The sequence below is a fragment of the Labrus mixtus genome, chromosome 23, assembly GCF_963584025.1.
Source record: "Labrus mixtus chromosome 23, fLabMix1.1, whole genome shotgun sequence".
NCBI classification, from domain to species: domain Eukaryota; kingdom Metazoa; phylum Chordata; class Actinopteri; order Labriformes; family Labridae; genus Labrus; species Labrus mixtus.
This window is the reverse complement of record NC_083634.1, coordinates 2610144-2631833: the sequence shown is the minus strand read 5'-3', so window position 1 is coordinate 2631833 and position 21690 is coordinate 2610144. Positions and strand designations below refer to the sequence as shown.

The 21690-nt window shown below is 39.3% G+C and overlaps 1 protein-coding gene across 1 annotated transcript; it reads left to right on the top strand.

The window, feature by feature from the left end:
* Positions 1–17128: 17128 nt before the first annotated feature.
* On the top strand, positions 17129–19759 carry LOC132958533 (uncharacterized). Its single transcript, XM_061031439.1, has 6 exons — positions 17129–17285; positions 17389–17730; positions 18110–18160; positions 18299–18406; positions 18513–18547; positions 19537–19759. The coding sequence occupies exons 1-6, from the start codon at positions 17243–17245 to the stop codon at positions 19636–19638; spliced, it is 681 nt and encodes a 226-aa protein (XP_060887422.1). The 5' UTR covers positions 17129–17242; the 3' UTR covers positions 19639–19759.
* The last annotated feature ends 1931 nt before the right edge of the window (positions 19760–21690 follow it).

The window sequence follows — 21690 nt, the reverse complement described above, 5'->3', positions numbered from 1 at the left end:
ACAGTTTGGGGGCATTAAAACAAAATGCTCTCTCCCCGGTGCTCGTGTGGGTCACATTAGGGACTTTAAAAGAGAAGCATTAAGGAGTCATTAAAGTTTTTTAATGTATTTTAATGAGAATGGTGCCACCATGAGGCCACATGACTCAGAACTTTACAGGCCTCATTGCTATGTTAAGGTAAACATATTTTTCAGGTTTTGAGGGAATCGGATCAGAACATACACTAACTTTATCCCTGAAACTATGTGGCGGTGGCTATTATGGTTCTGGCCTGACTGAAGCCAACACGGCAGATCCTTTGTGTGAATGTGATAACTTTCAAATTTGCAAAACACATTCATGACCCCTAAAGGAGGAACTCTATGTTGGGCCACATACGTACCATGTATTCTCTGTGTAACTACATGCACAATCCATAACGTATGTACCCTTACAATTCAGGAAGAATAGATAAACAGTTACCACCTACAGTTGAGGAAAAGTCAAATTATCATACAGTATACTTACAGGTTTCAGGTGAATGAAGGCTGTTTGGGCCTCCTGCATGGTGGGGCGGACAGTTTGTTTGCCCACCTTGTATCCCGGTGCCGGAAGGAGGGACGGGAGGACACGTAAAGCCATGTCCCCTTTCATATCTGGAGAAACAAGGACAAGTGGCTATAGTGGAAAGATATTGCCCAATTCACCAAAATTAGCTCATTCTAATCCTAAACGTCTTCGATGTCATAGTGCCGGAACTTTGTTAAAGCCTAGGAGTCCTGTGGATCTTTATATCTGTCTATTCAGTTAGTTGCATATTGACAACAGAAAACCATTTCTGTTTAAAAGGTTCATTTAGGACCTTGACAAAATAAGGGATTTAAAAAATGTATGTACCTGGGGTGGCAGTGTGTTCATTGAATTCAGTGAGAAGATTCAATGCACTTCTCTCCTTACTGGCCAGCTTGAGAATCTTCTCACTGAATTGCAGTACCCAGGTTTCTGTCAGCCTTGAAGAGGCCTCTGGGTGTAACAGGAGGAAATCTTGGGCAATCTGCAGAAAGTAAACAAAAACAACAGGCATGAGTATATTAAATATGAAGTTCAACTTTTTTCTATTGTATAAAAGCAATAAAACACTTGAGCTTCTATGATAAAGTCTAGTGCATAACATCATGGTTGTGATGATCTATGGCATGTGGCTCATGCCTATAATCAAAACACAGCCTCTATACTGCCTTAGGGCCACATTTAAGACCTACCATGTCTGGGGTATCCAATAAGCGTGGATACTCTCTCACAATATCCTATAAGCTTTTGGCCCCGTCGTCTCTTATCCACCTTGCCCGATGAATTGCAGTCTCCTTCATGTATTCAAACACCTGGTTGAGAGGCCAGATGTTCGAACCATGCCACCATTTGCATGGCCCTCTCAGTAGAGATGTCTGATACTGTTGAGAAAAGTGGAACTTTTTATCTCAAGTAGTTTTTCACTCGCATCTTTTAAATTTGCTGGCACATTCATGACCACTATAGGAAGAAGCCTTTTGACTTTGGCGACCCCATGACCTTTCCTTAAGTGCCATTAACAGGCCAATGTTACAGTCCAAAAGTAAGGGAATGATTACTTTTAAGAGCATCCTTTTTTTTTTTTTATGTATGCATATTGTTACAGTAAAATCTATAAATAAAAACAAAAAGACAAAAAATTGCGAATCTGTTGAACTATTTCATCTCTGTTATTACTCTCCAATTAAAGATTACTCTATTCACTTACAATAGGCACAGTACGTCTTGTTGCAGGTTGTAAAATCACTGCTTAACAAGTTGAATTCAGGTTGAGCTTAGTGAGTGATCAAATCTTACCGGGCAAGACAGGATTCCTGCTTGGACCAATATCTTCAACTGCAGAGCAGTCCCGCTTGCTTGGTCCATGGGCCCGCTTTCTACGGTTTCTTAGGCATTCCTCCAGGAAACCAGTTGAGGGGCGGTGGTTTCTGCCTTGGCTGTACCAAGCCTCCTGAAAAAAAGAAATTAGATTATATATTAACAGTTCAATATAGCTAGCAGGGTTCTTCCATTGGATGATATTGGATGGATGAACTGAATGTTACTAAAATCCACGAATCCAAGAATTTTAAATCATCATGCAGGGCTTAAAGTAAAAATATCCTGAGCCTCTTTTGGGGTGGGGGGCGATGACGATGCTGCACATATTCACTTCTCTATTATAGAAGTATATTAGAGAACAGAAATTTTTGAGTACCGAACACTTCTTTTCCTGTATTCTGATCAGTTTTTATGCACCAATATGTGCCTTTTCAGCAGAACTTTATAATCACGATCCAATCTTTTTATAAAGGTTTTAAGTGTTCATCAAACAATAAAGAAAGCAGTGATTTTAATAATTTTATAAACATGTGGTAGTGTTTTTGCACTTTTCCAGCCTTGCAGAATTTCAGAGTGCAGAGTTTTTTTTTATACAGTTAGTCTGTGCATAGCTGATGTGTAATTAAGTATTAAGTGTGAAACTATTTTGGTTACGTACTAGAAAGATCACAATATTGACATTTAAACATAATCCAGAATTTGATTAATTTCTGACTCTTGGTCATGTCGTGAAGACATGATCTTTTTTTCTGGGTTGATTTTTTGTTTGTTTATTTATTGAAGAGGGGTCAGGACAATTTTAATGACAGACACACTCGCACCTGCTTGCACACACACTTAGCACTGATACAGTACGCTGCATGGAAATAATTATGTCCAGACCCTAATGAACGCATTGATTGTTTTCTAGGCTCCGTGCAACAAAACTCCCTTTTTAAAAAGTTCCCATCCCGCACGCGGGAAGATTTCTTATTAAGATGCAGTAAAACCAAGGGAGAGCCAAATCACACCTGCAGCAAGCAGCTGCAGAATACGGGAAAATGCATTGTTTGTAGTTATGTGTTTTGCATTCAAAGACCTAACAGAGGAAATCTCTATTTTTTTCTCTCTCTGGTCCCCTGCAGAGTATAAAGTCCTGCGACATACATGAGGGCTGCAGTGTGAGTGAGACTAATTACCTATTAGTTAAATGGTCTTAGATGCCGATCATATGGGTGGAAAATAAACCTATACAGCTCGCCGGGGAAAATGTGCTGCATCGCTTGATCCCACAGCTCGAGGGTGTTGCCAAAACCCGCCCTACTCTGTTTCTGAATGGCTAGTACGTTTATTAGGTGGAGAACGAGAGCTGCGTTACTTGCGGAACATTGGTAGCTGAAATGGAGCTCAGCGTAAGTTCAAGCAGGACGACGAGTTATATTCTTTCACACATTCATTCAGCTCTTCACTTCAACCTAAACCTCTCCCCTACTACTTCCTAGCTCCCTGCTCTGGTGATCAGCTGACTATTGGGGTGCGTTCAAATTGTTCCTCCTATCTCCTTCCACTATCCACTTTACCTTAACCCCGGGGAAAACGTCATGAGGTTAAGGAAAGATGTTAGGAGAATTCATAAAGGACTTAGGGAAAGGCGATCTCGTTGCTCTGACAATCCATTTCAAAAGAGCAAAAAGGATAGTTAATTTTACAAGTAAAACCAAACTTACATATCCTTTTCCCATGCCGTCTCTGAGGCAGGAGAACTGCTCCACAACAGAGACTGCTAGCCTAGTTTTCTTGTCAGAAGTAGGGCTGACAGAGAGAAAGAGAGATGTAAAAAGCAATTTATTGAAAATAAATGAAGGGTGGGGCGTTATGCATCTTTATGTTGGCCTTAAAGTAATTAAGGATCATTTCTCAACAAAATTCACCAAATGGCTTAATAGCAAAACAATACCATTTATTTATTCCATTACTATATTAACTGGAAGTTAAGACAACAGGGGCACCAAAGATTGACCCATGACAGTCAATCCATTAACGAATGCACTTACTATTCTCCAAACTGCTCAATAAGGTGAGAGACCAGTATGCGCTGCATGGCTCTCCGTTGTTTCAGTGAGAGGCAGCTTTCCTCGTCCAAGCTCAGCAGAATCTCTTTCCCCTCCAGGGTCCGCATAAGTATCTCCCTTATATTCTGGAATTGAGAGGAATAAATGTAACATCAGGGTAAAGTTGGGTCAATGACTGACAGCCCATTACTGTCCACACCAACAACGCAGCACGGGTTGTGCAGTGTTCACTACAACTACTATTTAAAATATTTTTTTATAATCTGATTGGTAAGGTTGCTTTTAGCCAATAGGGGGATCACTAAGGAAACACCAGGTAAGTAGGTGAGGATGGGCTATAAATGGGCTCAAATGAAAAATAGTAATTAATACCTAACATGCATATGTACATATAGCAAGTATTTTGAAATCCCAAAAGTTATTGATTTGAAATTAGGCCCAACAGATAAGATTAATCAAACAAATGCTTAGTTGATAAACATTAACCTACATCTTATTTTGTGTCTGTAAATGCTCTCATATCAAAATCTTAATTTGGGAAAGTTGGAATGCAGTGCAGTCAAGTGGAGAGTAAACTGACTAGGCAAGTGATAAAAAAATGTACAGTTCAAACCCGATTATGTGTGTGCAATACACATCTCAATAAAAAAAAAATCCAATATTATTTAAAACTCGTAAAGAAACTTACAAATGTTGCCACATGTCCAGAGGTTGGAGGCCTGTCATGCATCGGCAGATTGGTTGCCTCCTGAGTTACCACACTAGACTCTGGCATGGTAAGCTCGTGTGGTGTCAGGTCTTGTCCATGGTCCTCATCCTTGAAAAGTACAAAAGGTATTAAGCCTATTTAAATTGGTAAGCTTATCTGTGAAACGACCCTTGAAACGAAGGCTCAACTCCGCAGAGCCAATTTCCAAATAAACATTTTATAGCCATAAAATGGATATTAAGCAAAATACCCTTGACTTTGATTGATTTGGAAGAGAAGAGAGAGAGGGAGGGGCCTTGTGGGAAATTAGCTTCTTAACTTGTAGTAGATGCCTCCAACAGTTGATTTCCTAATAATCTATGACTGGCATACAAGATATCCTTAACAAGTACAAGCTGATGTTAAGTGATATAACATGTCTGTTTTTAATTAACATTGTTCCACAAAAGTAGGACGTTTATCAGTCTGTCCCAAATCTGTTTTGATCAAAGCCAACGCTGATAATAGGTAAATGTTGTTGGAATCAGCTGTTTGTACATAACCTACTTCTTGTGAAACTGAAAGTAGTCCGTGACAGAGCATGATGATAGTTTGTTTTTTACTGTTCGTTGTGCATAAATAACATCACCTCTGTCTGTCAACTGCTCCTCTCCTGTCTGCCTGCTGAACTGCCCCTCTCCTGTCTGCCTGCTGAACTGCCCCTCTCCTGTCTGCCTGCTGAACTGCTCCTCTCCTGTCTGCCTGCTGGACTTCCACTCTCCTGACTGCCTGCCGGACTGCTCCTCTCATATCTGCCTATCTGTCACCTCTCATTCACAGCAGTGGCAGGGGTAGCCCTTCCTTGGCTATCTTGAAACAGGTCAGGATGCGTACCAAGGAGCCGTCTCAAGGATCCTGTCATGGTTAACTGTTCCTGCACTGCCAATTACCCTATAGTGCCTGTTTCTAGAGTTTTTAGTTTATTTTTATTTATTGTATCCTGCCTGCATTGTTATTGCATTAACTATCCTGTGTTGGGTTTTTCTCCATCATCTGCCTTTTCCTCCATCCTCCTCCACAACTTATGTAAAAAAGGTCCAACCTTATTCTTTAAGATAAGGGGATGCTGTTCCATTGTAATGTGGGCCTCTGAAGCTCATTGAGCCATGAACTTGATTGTGATATACAAATAAACAATTATTAGTCAAATTGTATTCCTCTAGATTAATTCTATATTTGAAAAAATAAAATGACATCAGTCAATCACAAATGCTATTCAATATTAAACCTAAACGTTTAACAAAGGAATAGTTAGTTTTATTAAAATAATATATTAGTGTGCTATTCTTTTCAATAACTACCAAGAGCCTTCCATCCTTGGGGTGTGTCAGTTTCTGGATCTGGTTACAATCAACTTTCACTGAAGCAGAAACCACAACCTCCAAAATATTGTTCAAATGGGTGATTTGTCTTCAGAACAGATCAAGATACTGACAGAATCCATGGATTAAGGCTCATGACAGTAATTGAAAAGAAGGGTGGCTGTATTGGTCACTGAATATTTTTGAAAGGTCAAAAATTGTATTTAATTGTAATTTTGTGTTAGTTGTCTTTTTTAAATAACTCTAATATATATATATTTTTTTAAGTGAGTTGGGAATAATATTTTTGTAATTGGCTTTCCCTTATTTTTTTAAATTATTAATTGTGCACACTTATATATCCCTCTAATAAAAAAAACTCCCTTTTCTTTGTCAAACATTAAGGTTTGAGGTTCAATTACATTTTGGATAGACATGTGAGCATGAATCCTGAGGAATACAATCTAATAACTGTGTATGAAGTGTAAGAAGAAGTTGGATTTACATTGGCCTGTAGCGCAGGGACACATACAGAGCATAATTTTCCTTGTACGAATGAACGACATAGTAAGGATGGTAATCAAGGAGGTGGTTGGCATCCAGAGACTGGATAACGTAGTCAGGCGTTACACTGTAGGCAAAGTGATGTCGGCTAAAGCCTTTGGTGTGCCACATCTGAACAACCAGCTTGACAGTTGAATTTAAAGTGACAATGGTCTTTATTGTTGCAAACTGGGTTTCACCATCAGATGTATAGGACACAAATACAGTCATGCCGGGACGGTATGTAGCACCCTTGATTTTCACCCATGTTGGCACAAAAACTTCAGCTGTGAGTGGAATGCCTTCAATGCTATTCTGGATGCTTCTGTATCCCTCTAAGGCTCCAACAATGGAGGTATACCCAGGACCAACTTCTACATTTTGAGCAAACAATGTGCCACTCAGGAAGTTATAGCAGAGCAACATCTGGTGCCTGAACGCCATTGTTTTGCAGATGTTGCGAAAATTGCATGTCACATGGCTGATACGTTTGAAAAAGCCATCCTTAGCCTCAAACCTTATTGCCCAAAAATGGACAATGGGCCCCAGCGCTCTGATTGCTCCTGGATAGTGGACCATGAAGTGATGTTTGGGCTTCAAATTCCGTTCCGGGTAAAGTTCCAAAAAAAGGGTATGATGATCCTTGATGAGATGAGTCAGGTAAGCTGTAGCTGCTGGTGTAAGGGAAGGTGAGAAGAGTAACTCCATACAAGACAGAAGCAATAAAAGCAACTCCCAATGGGCATTGTGTTCTGGGATCAAGTCCCCAAGCATAACAGGGAGATACCGCAACAGACACCACATTTGGGATGCTGTCTGCCTCATGGCCCCATCAGGGTTCTTTAACTCTTGCTTTGAAATTGTTGATGGTTTATTGTGGGAGTCAGAAAATCCATAATCAAAGCTTGTGAGACGACTGTTCACTTGATCCAGGGTGATGAGTTTCTCTTCAATTAAGGAATTCAGGACCAGTTTTGTCTCGTATCCCGCCACCCCCTCTAAAAGGTCATGCATAATGTCCGGTGCCACATTTTGCACCACATCATAGGAACGGAGTTGATTCAGGACACTCTCCCTTTTCAAACCAGTGGCAAAAGGATTCTGGAGTGCCAGGTCAGTCTGATAGTTGTCTGTGTTTCATAGTAATGATGGATCTTCCACAGTTTGTCTTTGCAAGGCAACTTTATGTATACGGCACCATCTGCATACACTATTAGCTGAGAAACTCTCATTGTATCCCAGAATAGCATTGAGGCCCAAGTTGTCGCAACAAACTTGAGCAAGCCAGATTTTAAACTTACCATGGAAATTTGGGGTGTTAACTTCAATTCCGTTAACTTCCATACCCTTTAGCTCTTCAACTATGGGTGTCAGAACTGCGTCAATTCCATAGGTCTTCACATCATCTGACTTGTAAACACCTGCCAGAAACACTGACCTCAAACTTGAAAGGATATCTGGTGGAAGACACTTGAGAGTAAAGTAGATCAAACCAAGCTTGTGAATCCGTCTTGGATCCAAGTGGATTCACAGTTTCACAGTCGTCATTGTAAAGAACAACTGGGATTGCCAAGTCTTCAAAGAGCAGGCTTTTGGACTTGAACAGGCTGCCATCTCCAAAATCCTGCAGTGCATCAACCCCTCTGTTTTGCCATTCCAACACCTTTTCCAGTGTCCCAGGTGTTTCAAGGATTTTTTTCAGTAAGGGACGCAGAGGTACTCTTTGAAACGTGTCCCTTACAGGGACTTGTTGGACCGTACCTGATATTGGATCTATCTGTTGAGTATATGAAATGCCAGCAAAAGGTTCTTCAATTGGCTTAATCAAGCACCCTGACTCAGTGAAGTAGTTAATTTGGTTGTAGAAAAAGCAAAAGGCATGTTAGATGTGTTTAATCCACGTCTTAAACTTAGTTTCTGTTTTTAATGTCTTCAGTTTAAAAACAATGTATTGTTATTTAGTGAGCCAATTACAGCTAATAATTCAAATAGTTGCAACTTGCGTATAGGTTTGCAGATCTGCTTTCAATATGAACAAAATTGGACTGTAGGAACTATTTTTAATACAGACCCTAAGCTATCAATATCGGTATTTGTTATTGACCACAAGTATTGTATTGTAGTACTACATGTACAAGCTGCCAAAATGTCTGTATCAGTACAGACAGTCAGTGGTAGGATGCAGTAGAACAGGGCAATTAATCAAAAACTAATTGAAACCAACATTCAGAACCTCTAACCGATGTAATGTCAATTATTTCTTTTTTTCTTTTTTATATTCCGTTAATGCTTTCCCCTCTGTGTTTGTTCATTAATTTACTGTGTCCTTACTACCACATGTGTAGTCACATAACTCCGGCCTGTCTAATTTGTGACATGGAAGCAACAGCGGGAGCAAAGTTTTGGACAAAGGCTGCACCTGGCCAGCGGTAAATCAGGTTAAAGGTGCACTATGTAGTATTGGTAGAGAAATTAGAAAGTTGGAGAAATGTACAGATTCTGTGGTATATGTTCATAACTCAATACACAAACTGTCCTCAGAGGAAAATTTGGTCCCTGTAACACTGTTTGAATATAAAATGCTACGTGAGAAGTTATGGTGCTGGGCCCTCAACAGCGAAACTGTAACTCTCCTGGTAACTTTTTAGCTCCAAACAGTGTTCAAAGCATCCATTTTCCATTAAATAAAGTTTGTGCATTCAGTTCAGAAAACATATTTTAGAATTGTTTCACTCCTCCAACTTTAAAATGTAACTACTAAATCCACATAGTGCACCCTTAACAGATACAAAGCTACAATCTTTGATAATCTGGGGGTATCTGGGTGGTGACTGGCTGCTAATTCTTTTTTTCTTTTAGTGTGTGTCATAAATGGTGGTGAAACGGATCATGCTTGATCTGTGGTCCCTTCGGATCACCCCCGAAGGTTGGGGCTGCAAATGATCCGCAGACTGAGGGAAAATGTATAAACATGGTGTCGCCTTTAATAAACACTATCGCTAAATCCCTGTGCAGAATCTCAGTGGAAAGAAGGCAGTGTTTAAGTGTTGCTATGTAGATCAGCTGTACAAAGGGGAAGACATTATAGCAGGTAATAGCTGGAGGGCTTAGTGTCAACAATCATGTTAGTATTGTTGCAGCCTGCTGTAGTCTGCTATTCTGTAAAGTTAGACAAACTCCCTTACAGAGTGCTATGTTCCCGAATTCTGAAGATTTAGCTCCTAACCTGCTATCTGACATATCAGTGTTGAACATCCTCAAAGCTCATACAAGAAAAAAAGACCAGATAAAAAGACTAAAAAAAAAGACTGATAATGTTAAAAATGTCTGATGTTGTGTTGTGTGTCTCCTCTTCTTTTCTGTGCTGAAAAAATCAATAATATAATTTATTTGTGTGTTTATTTCAGAATTGAAAGATCAACGTTTGGAGCGGGAAATGAGGGTGTGCAAGAAGACAGTCTCTGCTTTTTCTTATAGCTGAAATATAATAACTTGCATCTCATTCTTGCAAACAAAATCAATTTTAAACAGGTTCCATGTGTTGTAACTTCACTAATGCTTCCTTTTCTTTCAACTATAAGAAAAAGCACAGACAATCTTCTTGCACACCCTCATAATTTTCTGAACTAAACACATAAATAAATTATATTATTGAGGTTTTCAGTGCTTAACAACAAAATCAGCACAGAAAAGAAAAGGAGAATAAATACAAGACACACAACACAATATAAGAAAAACATTTAGACATTTCAAAAGTATTTTTTCTGGTCTGACCACAGATCAAGCCTGACGTGTTTCACCAAAAAATGTATGACACATACAAACCCAGAAAGAAAGAATATCAGCCAACATTGTAGCTTTGTGTCTGTTAAGCTGATTTGCACTTACCGCTGGCCAGGTGCAGCCTGTGTCCAAAACTTTGCTCCCGCTGTTGCTTCCATGTCACAAATTAGACAGGCCGGAGTTATGTGACTACACATGTGGTAGTGTGTTTTTAAGGACACGGTAAATTAATGAACAAACACAGCGGGGAAAACATTAACAGAATATTTTTTTATTTTAAATCAAATCAATCAATTTTTGATTAATGGTCTTGCTCTACTTCATTCTCACACACACCTAAAACAGCACATCAGAAATATGTACATAGACCTAGTTATTTCTTAGTGTCTCTTGTAAATATGCAGTTAGATCAGTCTCAATATTCATGAATGCACACAGAAGGATTCACAAATGTATTTCAATGCACAGACAAATATTTATCATTCTATATAAATATATAAAAAATCCACAAATAAAAAAATAAGATTCACAAACTTATTTGTGATTCACACACAAATATTTATAGTTTTTTATATATATATATATATATATATATATATGTAATGGAGTGATCACATTAAATCATACCCTTGAATCTATGCTACTGTGATTGGCTGAATAGGAAGGAGACATCTGATTGGCTACAGATATTTCCCTGCTGAAAATAAGCCATTTGTGAATGTAACCACGGCAGGGGAGTCTCAAAAGTCCCACACACAAATGCAGTGAGGTTCACAAATGACAAACAGTTTGTAAATGCAGACTGAACAGTTTGTATATAAATGTAACAAGATCCAAATGTGTTTTCTAAATATATATGTACTCAGAAATACGTTTGTGAACCTTATATTTTAATTTGTGGATTTTTTTTTTTTACATTTAGAATGATACATATTTGTGTTTACATTGAAATACATTTGTGAATCTTTCTGTGTCCATTCATGAATATTGAGACTGATCTAACTCCTTATGTAAATGGTGATGCAATGTGCAATTCAATCTCAGGCATAAAATACAAACGAAGACACACTCACCTTCAAACTTTGGAGTTAACAGCTCCAAGTGCCACTAGACTACATTCACTTACATTTGTGGCATTGTAATCATTAATCAACCACCACAGGCTAACGGTACAGTCTTGACCAGCCTGGGGTGACTCGACAGCTTTGTTGTTCATGAAACCAACCCCTCGTGTCGTAACGTTACAACAATTTCCATTTTAGCTCCATATTTTAACAAGTAAATTCTGTGAACGTTATAATTTTCTCTGATTTTCTTGGGACTATAAAAATAACTTAAACATTAGTTGATAAACGTCTTTCTCGCTAGAAACGTTTAGAATAAGTCGAGTCAAGATGTTACTGAAAGGCAAGTCTTCATAGGGATGCCTGAGGTGACGACAATAATAACGCAGAGTAACATTAACATTAATCAGTGATTACCTTTGCCAATGTGAATGTTATGAGCAGGCGCCCAATTAGCTAGCTAACTACGTTATGATAGACCATATTGTATAAACAGAGAAAATGTAAGACTAACTAACTAACCGCTACTTTTGCTAACTCTAAAGTAAATTAACTACCTGAACAACGTGACATTACACCAGCTAACAAGCCACAGGCAAAGACCTTACCATACTTGTTTTGTCATAATTAATAGTATTTGTGTTTTAATGTTATTTAGTGTATAATTTATATTTTTAAAATGTATTTTAGGGACTTACCGAAGTGCAACGTTAAAATCCAGAAGCAATCCTTTTGTTCAGCAGCTACTGGCAGTCGCGAGGAGGGCAGTGGGTGGGACTTTTGACCTAGCGTTGAGTTGTGATGCAGCTCAGCTCAGCCGTTGGATCACTTCAGTCAATCTCAATAACCAAATATTGGGTCAATATTCGTGACCAAAATCAACCCAGTGAAATGACCCAGCAGCCGAGGACCCAGCAATTGGGTCATGTAAATGACCCAGCATTATTTAGTGTGTAATGTAATAATCTGATATGAACGGGTTGATCCACTACAGATCACTGAAGTGATCTCAAGAGGGGCCCTACTTAGGCCTAGTCCACTCATAGGTGGGTATTTTTGAAAACGTAGCTTTTTCTCTGCGTTTTGACCTGTCGTACTCACACAAAGTGTTTTGGGGTCACTGAAATGCATTTTTTAGAAAACTCCTGTTGCGAACTCCCACTATGTTAATGAGCAGAGACACCTGAATAGACTTTGTAGTTCACTGCTGCTTCATACAACACTGACAACACAAACCCAGCCGCCAACGTTAGGTTTAAGTAAGATAAGAGGAGGAGGAGTCTACAGTAATATGAACAGTTTTGACGTAATGTTCCTACATCATGTATTCTGTATCACATAGCTCTTTCAGTCATGCTCAATCATTTTCATCAGCTGTTCACATCTATCCAATAGCAATGGTCCACTCCCTCATGGTTAGCCTATCATATTGCTGCTGTCTTTTTTCAAATGTGGCTTTCTCTCTTCCACAAGATCATTCATGCCATTGTGACGTGTGTTTTTCCACCTCCACATCACCACCAAGTCTTCACAGTTTGGTCAGACACTTCATCCCATCAGCCTCAGATCACAGCATCACCCATCTTCCCCATCAACCCCAGTCTTCACAGTGTAATCAGCTATTTCATCCCATCAACAGCTGTGCAGCCATCATTTTCATACACATGAAGACAGAAACGGACACATCTTGTGAGATTCAGTTGGTCAGTTTGTGTTAGGTGAGGGATGAAGGAGTTGGTTTAAATGTATATGACAGTGGAAATAGATGGGAAAGTCCCCTGCTGTGTTTTATTCAGTCATTTGTTACCTCTAAAAAATGATGCATCCTTTAGCAGAGTAAATGTTTTGATATGAGACTGTACAAGAGTCACTTTGCAAAATGTCTTTTAAAAAGACAGAAGTGATGTTAGTGTGAGTGTTGAGTCTGAAGTGTGACCTCTGATGGGAGGAGCTGTGGTACAGTTTGATGTTTGTTCATCACTGACTAGATTCTCACCTCTCATGATTTTAGAAATAGTCATGTGATCCTCACTCACTTATCTACTTGTGCAGACAGAAGTGCTTCAGACAATGTTCCTTTTCCTTTTTCTGAACTCATTATAATCATTAAAAAGTCACAGGGACAGAGCATTGCTGATGAAGATTTTGGGATACAAAGGGACAAACAAAGATGACAACTCATCACATAACTCGATCTAATGAATGAATGAAACCTTTATTGCCCCTAGGGGAATTTGCCTTGCACTGAGAACATACAAACACAACATAAGTGACAAAAATTTAAAAAAACAAAACAAATTCAGGACAGCACATCAAAACAAATAATTTTAAAAAATCTACCTAAAGCATCACATGATGACATGTAGGCATCACAAAAGAGATGCAGGGAGCCACAGACAGTGTTGATTCAGCAAAAGTAAATAGTAAGTAAAAGCAATATTAAGATGAAGATTCAACTAACTCTCACCAACAAGCCATGCAAAAGCTCAAAGCATTGTAATAATGTATGATACAAGATCATGTCCAGCCTCCTCTTTACTCTATCTGGAAGCAACATGAATAACATTTGGCTCCGGCTCTCTTCTTACTTCTTCAGGTTAACTCTATAACTTCTTCGTAGTTCAGATCATCAGAGGTCTCATTCTGTGAAAGAGAATATTTACAGTCATGATGTGTTCACTGGATATGAGTTTTATTTCCAGAGTAGACCAACATATTCTGGACCTTTAAGCAGGTACAGATCATGATATTTGGTTGTTGGTCATTGATAAAAGGTCATTCAGCCGATAATTTAAAGACATGTTGACTAGTGTTGTAGTCCAGGCCGCACTAACTGAGACTAAGACAAACCAGAGACCAGAGTGCTCCAGGACTGAGACAAGACCAAGACCAAGACCAAGACCATACATATTACTGAAAAATCATCATCTTGTGTGTAGAGTGTAACATTTGAAAGGTCACGTCTGTATGCGGAGGATAAAAATCAAATCATGAATGAACTGAAGTTTTTGTTTTTTTTAAATGGGGTGTGTTTCTTTTAATCAAAGTAATGACATGGAAAAACAACCAGTCAGTCGTGGTGCTGAGTGGTCTTGATGTAAAATCCAGAGTCCGCCCAGTCTGAGACCGAGACAAGTCTGAGTTAAAATGCTTTGATTCTGAGACTGAGACCTTCAAAAAGTGGTCTGGAGAGCGATTTGGAGTACTACAACACTAATGTTGACTCTCCTAAACTGATTCAATGTTCATGTAGCTCTGTATACAAAGAAGAAGTGTGTAAGTCTATCAATACACTAATATTTTTGAAACACATTAAACTAACATCAATGATTAACATCAGTATTCTTCACTGGACTTATTCATAAACTATAAAAGTAAACATTCAAATGTGATTCAACTCACGGTGTCCTGGATGCTGTCTTTCTTCAGCAGCTGAAAGACAAAATACAACATCTGGTAAATTCATTCAACATTATGTTTGAGTCATTTTAAAGACCATTGAAGGAACTTGAATGAGTTTTCTATTGTGATAAAGAAAGATATAAAACATACCTGTCTGAAATGTCCTGTCTTTAACAACCAGACCGATGACGACCATCACAAGCAAAAGAGTCAAACCACGCAGGACAACACTCACCAGAGTCGCTGCTCCATCACACTCTTCTACAAAGAAAGATCATTGTGTCAGAATACATTTTCCTTTTGGAGACTTTAAAACCTGACAGGATCAAACTAAATTATTTAAGCTTCTAAGCTATAAGAAGTCTGTGAATTATTGAAATAATAATAAAAATCATACTTGTATGGTTACTGTCCGTTCTGTCCACGTCTTCATTGTCCTCGTTGCTTCCTATTAAACATATTTAAAGAAGCTTAGGTCTTTAGTTGCTGTTCCATTAGACTCTTCTACAGAGACAGATCATTGCTTCAGACTCTGTTTTCCTTTTGGAGACTCCAAATTCAGCTAGCTTTTTAACATGAAGGATTTAAAATGTCAGAAGTCTGTTGAATAAAGAAAACAGACAGACATTGAGTTGTTCAGAGCTCCGCCCTTTAACATTTTTCAAAAATGCTATTTCAGATTAGTCTTCACACCGAAGTTCAAACATACAACACTCTGTGCACAGATAGAGAAAGGTGTTTAACTTTAAATGAAATGTACTTATCAGGAAAACATTGCCAGAAGTATGTCTTTAATATTGAGAAATACGTTTCCCTTATTACCAGCCTCCGGCTTTTCCATACGGTCTGTTTTTCCTGCACATACTACAGCTTACTGTACAGCTCCGACTATAGACAAACTGGAAACAAAGCAAGACTCCCTTAAACTAAAAACACAGACCCCCAAGCACAGATCTAAAAATAGAGATTAAGAAATGATAGGCTTTGTTTTTTTTTTTTTAAAGATTTATTTTTGGGCTTTTGTGCCTTTAATGGAGAGACAGGACAGTGGATAGAGTCGGAAACCAGGGAGAGAGAGAGAGTGGGGAGCGACATGCGGGAGGGAGGCCACAGGTGGGATGCGAACCCGGGCCGCCCGCTTGAGACGACAGCCTCAATGCATGGGGTGCGCGCCCTAACCATTGCGCCACCAGCGTGCCCCATGATAGGCTTTGTTCCTCCTTCAATTTTTTTTTTTAAAACTTCCAATCACCTTGCAGTGGTGATTCGGTGGTTTCTTAGTACAAGGAGGGAAAAGATATGCGGCTAAATATGGATACAGGTGCTCTGGAAGAAACAAAACGTCAACCCTAACCAGCAAGCAGTGCATTGCAACCACAGGAAGACTGGTTTCCAGGCATAACCACAAGCATCAAACACCAAGCAGGTTTGTAAGATGAAGAATGGTACTGTTACACTCCACCATGAGGCGGCCCTATGGGGCTAAAAACCACTGCTGAAGCATCACTGTTACTGTTAACGTCACCTCTTGCCCTTGTGATGGGTTTACTGTCGCTGACTTCAGTTTCTGGCGTGCTGCTCGACGAATCAGCCGCACTTTTCTTTCTAATATTTCCCTGCTTGGAGCCACAAATTCCCCCCAAACAATTACCATCATATTTGCTTCCTCCGCTTGCCATCACAGCTTTGCTTGATTTGTACATCTTCATAAAAAATAAAAAATAAAAAAAATTGGACACTACCAGTGTACCACAAGTGACAGCATCGCACAGTGTGATGTTAGAAAACCAAAACTCTGTTCTCCCCGTCTACACATCAACACCTTAAACAGAGTTTCTGAAGGAGTTTTCTAAAAGGTGCGTTTTCAGTGACCTAAAATGCAATGTGCATTTCTAAAAAAGGCGTTTTCAAAAAGATCCATCTATGTGGACTAGGCTTAAGTAGGGCCCCTCTTGAGGTCACTTCAGTGATCTGTAGTGGATCAACCCGTTCATATCAGATTATTACATTATATCTTAACCTCTTATAAGCCTGGTTTATTTACATCTTACATTCCAATCAATAGGAAATATTTCCATCAGTAAACTGTACAAAATACTATAAAGTGTTCAGACTATTAAAGTGTGCTTATAACACATTTCAACTTCAAAATATTGAAGACATACTTCTGACAATGTTTTCCTGATAAGTACATTTCATTTAAAGTTAAACAGCTTTCTCTATCTGTGCACAGAGTGTAGTATGTTTGTACTTTGGTGAGGGAATAATTTGAAATAGCATTTTTGAAACATGTTAAAGGGCGGAGCTCTGAACAACTCAATGTCTGTGTCTTGACTTACTTTACTTGCAGCATGTTTGACATCACATACAGGAACAGGATAAGTGACATCAAACACCCCTCCTCTTTGCCGTATGGTTCTCTTTTCTACTGCTCTCTTCAAAATTACGGACACTTCAAAGCCACAGTCATACGCACAACGATGAACCAAGGGCTGATAAAAGCGTTCCTTCTCTGCAGACTCAGTAAGTGTTTCATCATTTGTGACTTCATTGATATGTTTAATATTGTTTGATTGATCTGCATTAAATGCATCTTATCCACTTATCTCATATTTGTTTGTTCCAGGTTGGATCTCTGTCTCAGGTTCTGAGTCTCAGACTGTGGAGGTCCAGTCTGGTGATGATGTCACACTGATGTGCTCCGGCATGGACACATATGTTTCAGTCAGATATTGGCTGAAAGTTGTCAAAGGAGCCGACATCCAGTGTGTCTCTACTATGGCCAGTCATATCAGTGAAGTGACATATCGTGATGGATACAGTAATCATAAATTCACTATGTGGTACAACACCTCTACTATCTTTCTCAAAGTCCGTTCAGTGGAATTAAACGACTCTGGAATTTATTACTGTGGATTTAACAAAGATGGACGTCCATTTCTTACTACGATACATCTAAAGATCAAAGGTAAGATTATTTCCTTCTCTTGGATCCCATCATCACATTATTTTTTTCCACTTATGTTGAAAAGAAAAAAAAATTATCTTAAAACATCTATCATCAAATTGTCTTTTATATTTTGATGTAAATCAGTTAAGATGAAATCCTTCTCTAATAGGCAGCAGTGACGCTCATAACAGCATGAACAACAACTCTACAAGTAATATTCTCCAAAAGTTTTCTTTATTCAACAGACTTCTGACATTTTAAATCCTTCATGTTAAAAAGCTAGCTGAATTTGGAGTCTCCAAAAGGAAAACAGAGTCTGAAGCAATGATCTGTCTCTGTAGAAGAGTCTAATGGAACAGCAACTAAAGACCTAAGCTTCTTTAAATATGTTTAATAGGAAGCAACGAGGACAATGAAGACGTGGACAGAACGGACAGTAACCATACAAGTATGATTTTATTATTATTTCTATAATGCACAGACTTCTTATATCTTTAGCTTAAAGAATTTAGTTTGATCTTGTCAGGTTTTAAAGTCTCCAAAAAAAAAAGAAGTATTCTGACACAATGATCTTTCTTTGTTGAAGAGTGTGATGGAGCAGCGACTCTGGCGAGCATGATCCTGGGTGGTTTGACTCTTTTGCTTGTCATGGTGGTCATTGGTCTGGGTGCTAAAATTCGGAAACTTCAGACAGGTATGTTATAATGTACTTATTATTGCATTAATGGTATTTAAGTTTACCAAAGACAGCGTTCAATGAACCCTAACCTCTAACCAAGATGTTTTATTTTGTCACTCAGCTGCTGAAGAAAGACAGAATCCAGGACACACTGAGGTAAATACAACTCAATTTACTTTAACACAGTTTGTGATTGAAGAATAATGACATGATATTCATTGATGTTAATTTAATGTGTTCCTGAAATATTTGTGTATTGATAGACTTATATACTTCCTGTCCATATACATTAAAGGCACAATATGTAAATTCTGCCACCAGGGGGCTCTTATTCAAAACCAATTACAAAGGATTACACTGAGGCTGGCAGGGAATCATGGGAGTGATTGTCCCTGTTACTCCCAGCAACCCTATCCCCGATGAAAACGAACTCTGAATTTACCGTAGTGAAAACGAACGGGCGACACTGGCCTGAGGAAAAGAATATGATTAGCGACAAATATAATTTACATTACGATTTTATCACAGCAGGACATACAGCAACAATCGGCAGCTTTTAGTAACAATTCACACAGCGGGCTTTGACATAACATCCGGTGTTTCCACGGAAACAATAAACATGTCGTGTCTGCCATGGCATCTCAAGACACATCCCGTTTCAACTATAAAACTAATGATTTCTCTGGCTCTAATAAGCACAAGACATTCAAAATCCCCTTCATCAATATCAGCTTTCTCCATAGCATAGCTTCCAAGCAATATGGCGGACTTTAAGTTTCGATTCTGGGAGTGAGGTCCCACCCACTGATCTGTGATTGGTCTGTAGCTTTAGTGGTCGAAAATATGAGGAACTAGCGTTGTAGTTTCACCCCGCTAACCGCAACAGCTTCCAATGACGCAAAATAACGATTTTTGCGTCACTGGAAGCTCCTTTTCAGACTTAGAAATACAAAGATTTCCCATCTCAGGGGAAAATGAGGGCGGGATACACAACCATTCAAAAATACTACCAGGTTTCTAAAGATACAAAGCTTAATGCAAATGGGTATAAGTATCACTTATAAGATCCAGAATATGTTGCTCTTTTCTGGGAATAAAAGTCATTTCAAGTGACCACATTATGACTGTAAATATTCTCTTCACAGATTGAGGCCTCTGATGAACTGAACTACGCAGCAGTAACATTTCGATCTAAAGCCAAAAGAAGAGGGCCGGAGCCAAATGTCTTGTATGCTGCCACCAGATAGAGTGAGGAGGCGGCTGGACATGATCTTGTATCATATATTATTACAATGCTTTGTACTTTTGCATGGCTTGTTGGTGAGAGTTAACCAAACAAATAAAAAACTGATTGATGATCTGCAAAGAGTTAATTCTCTGTTTCCATTCTTTCAGTCAAAGTCTGTTTAGCCAATAAAAATATGTTTGGTGGTTTTTGAAGGAGGGGCCATTAACGATATATTTGACGGTCAGTGTATCTTATATCCAGAGTTAGATATAGATGTGTCAAGCAGTCAAGGTGTGAGTACACAACACTTCTTTGACAGGAAATATCAGCACACTGTGGTCTAAGCCAAACCGAGAGGCCATGGTAGATCAAAGGCCTCCACCAATACCAATACCCAACCAGTGCAGTTCAGGGTTTTAAGAACTCAGCTTCCTGAGTGCAAAAATGCCCTCAGCATCTCTCAGTTGAAAGAGTTGAACATTCAGAAAAGCGTCACACACGTTTGTGAGAGCCATCATGAACCTTTTCAGCTCCAGTGGCTTTTCTATTGAATCAGACCACAAGGGTCAGCCTCAAGGTGCTATCGCTGGTTCACTGGTTTGACTTACTTGGACCGCTTTTGGAAAGTACTGACCACTGCAGACCGGGAACACTTCAAATGAGCTCCAGAGCTGGAGATGCTCTGACCTGTTTGTCTAGCAATCACAATTTGGCTCCAAGTCATTCACATCTGCATCATTACCCATTTTTCCTGCTTCAAACACATAGGTCGTCAAAATGAAGGGACACCTACAACAGAACAGCTGGGCAGAGATCAGACAGGAACCAAATGTCAGTTACATGACAGCAAGGTCCGTCAACTCTACATTTTTTAAAGGGATACTTCACCCGTTGAAACATGAATCTGTATTGACATTGGGTCATATATGTAGTAGAAATGTGAAATACATTTTGAAGTTGGTGCCTTCTTGGCCGAGAAAAGGCAGAAAGTGTCTTTTTGGGTCATGTTGATGAAAGACACCAAATCCCAGAATGCACAGCACCGCAGGCCACTCCCACTAAGGTCAGGTAACACAGACATGTTTACTTCAACACATACGGCCGTTTCCTCAACTGATTCTGAGATCTCTTCCAGAAGGAATTTGCATCTTTGAAATTCCTGGCAGAAAACAGACTCTATGTCTGTGTCCATAGGCAAACAGTGAGAGCACCGACACTACCAGTCCGTCCCGGCTCCTCGTCCTCACCGCTGCCGACAGGCAGGCCTTATGTCTTGGCTGCTGAGTTGGCAGTGGCCGCCGCTGCCAACTCAGCAGCCAAGACACAAGACCTGCCAGTCGGCAGCAGCGGTCTCGCCGCTATATTTATATTTTTCCGCCATTATCAGCTTTCTCCATAGAGCCTGTTAGCATAGCTTCTAAGCAATATGGCGGACGTAAAGTTTTGATTCTGGTAGTGAGTTCCCTGCATTGATCTGTGATAGGTCTGTAGCTTCAGTGGTCGAAAATATGAGGAACTAGCGTTGTAGTTTCACCCCGCTAACCGCAACAGCTTCCAGTGACGCAAAAATCGTCATGTCACTGGAAGCTCCTTTTCAGACTTAGAAATACAGAGATTTCCCATCTCAGGGGAAAATGAGGGCGGTATGCACAACCATTCAAAAATACTACCAGGTTTCTAATGATACAAAGCTTAATGCAAATGGGTTAAGTATCCCTTTAACATCCAATGTAAAGGACGCGTAGAGTACATAAGTAGGCACTACTATATCATTATAAACATCCTTATCTATTGTCATAGGTAAATGAAACAAAAATTTGCCTAACGTCAGCTAATGTTTGAACTTGAAGTATGGCCTGATGTTCCTGATTTTCACCTTATCTTGTATTTTCAGTTTCTGATTACTCTACCCTCACTTCATTTAAGGACCAACATGCCCACAGATGGATGCATTACACTCACTGCTTACACATTGTGGATGCTGGGTGTGGAGGCAATTTAAGTGTTGGTCTCATACTTGCAATGAATGTTTAGCCACCTTGTTCCGGTTATAAAATATAACAAAGTTGCA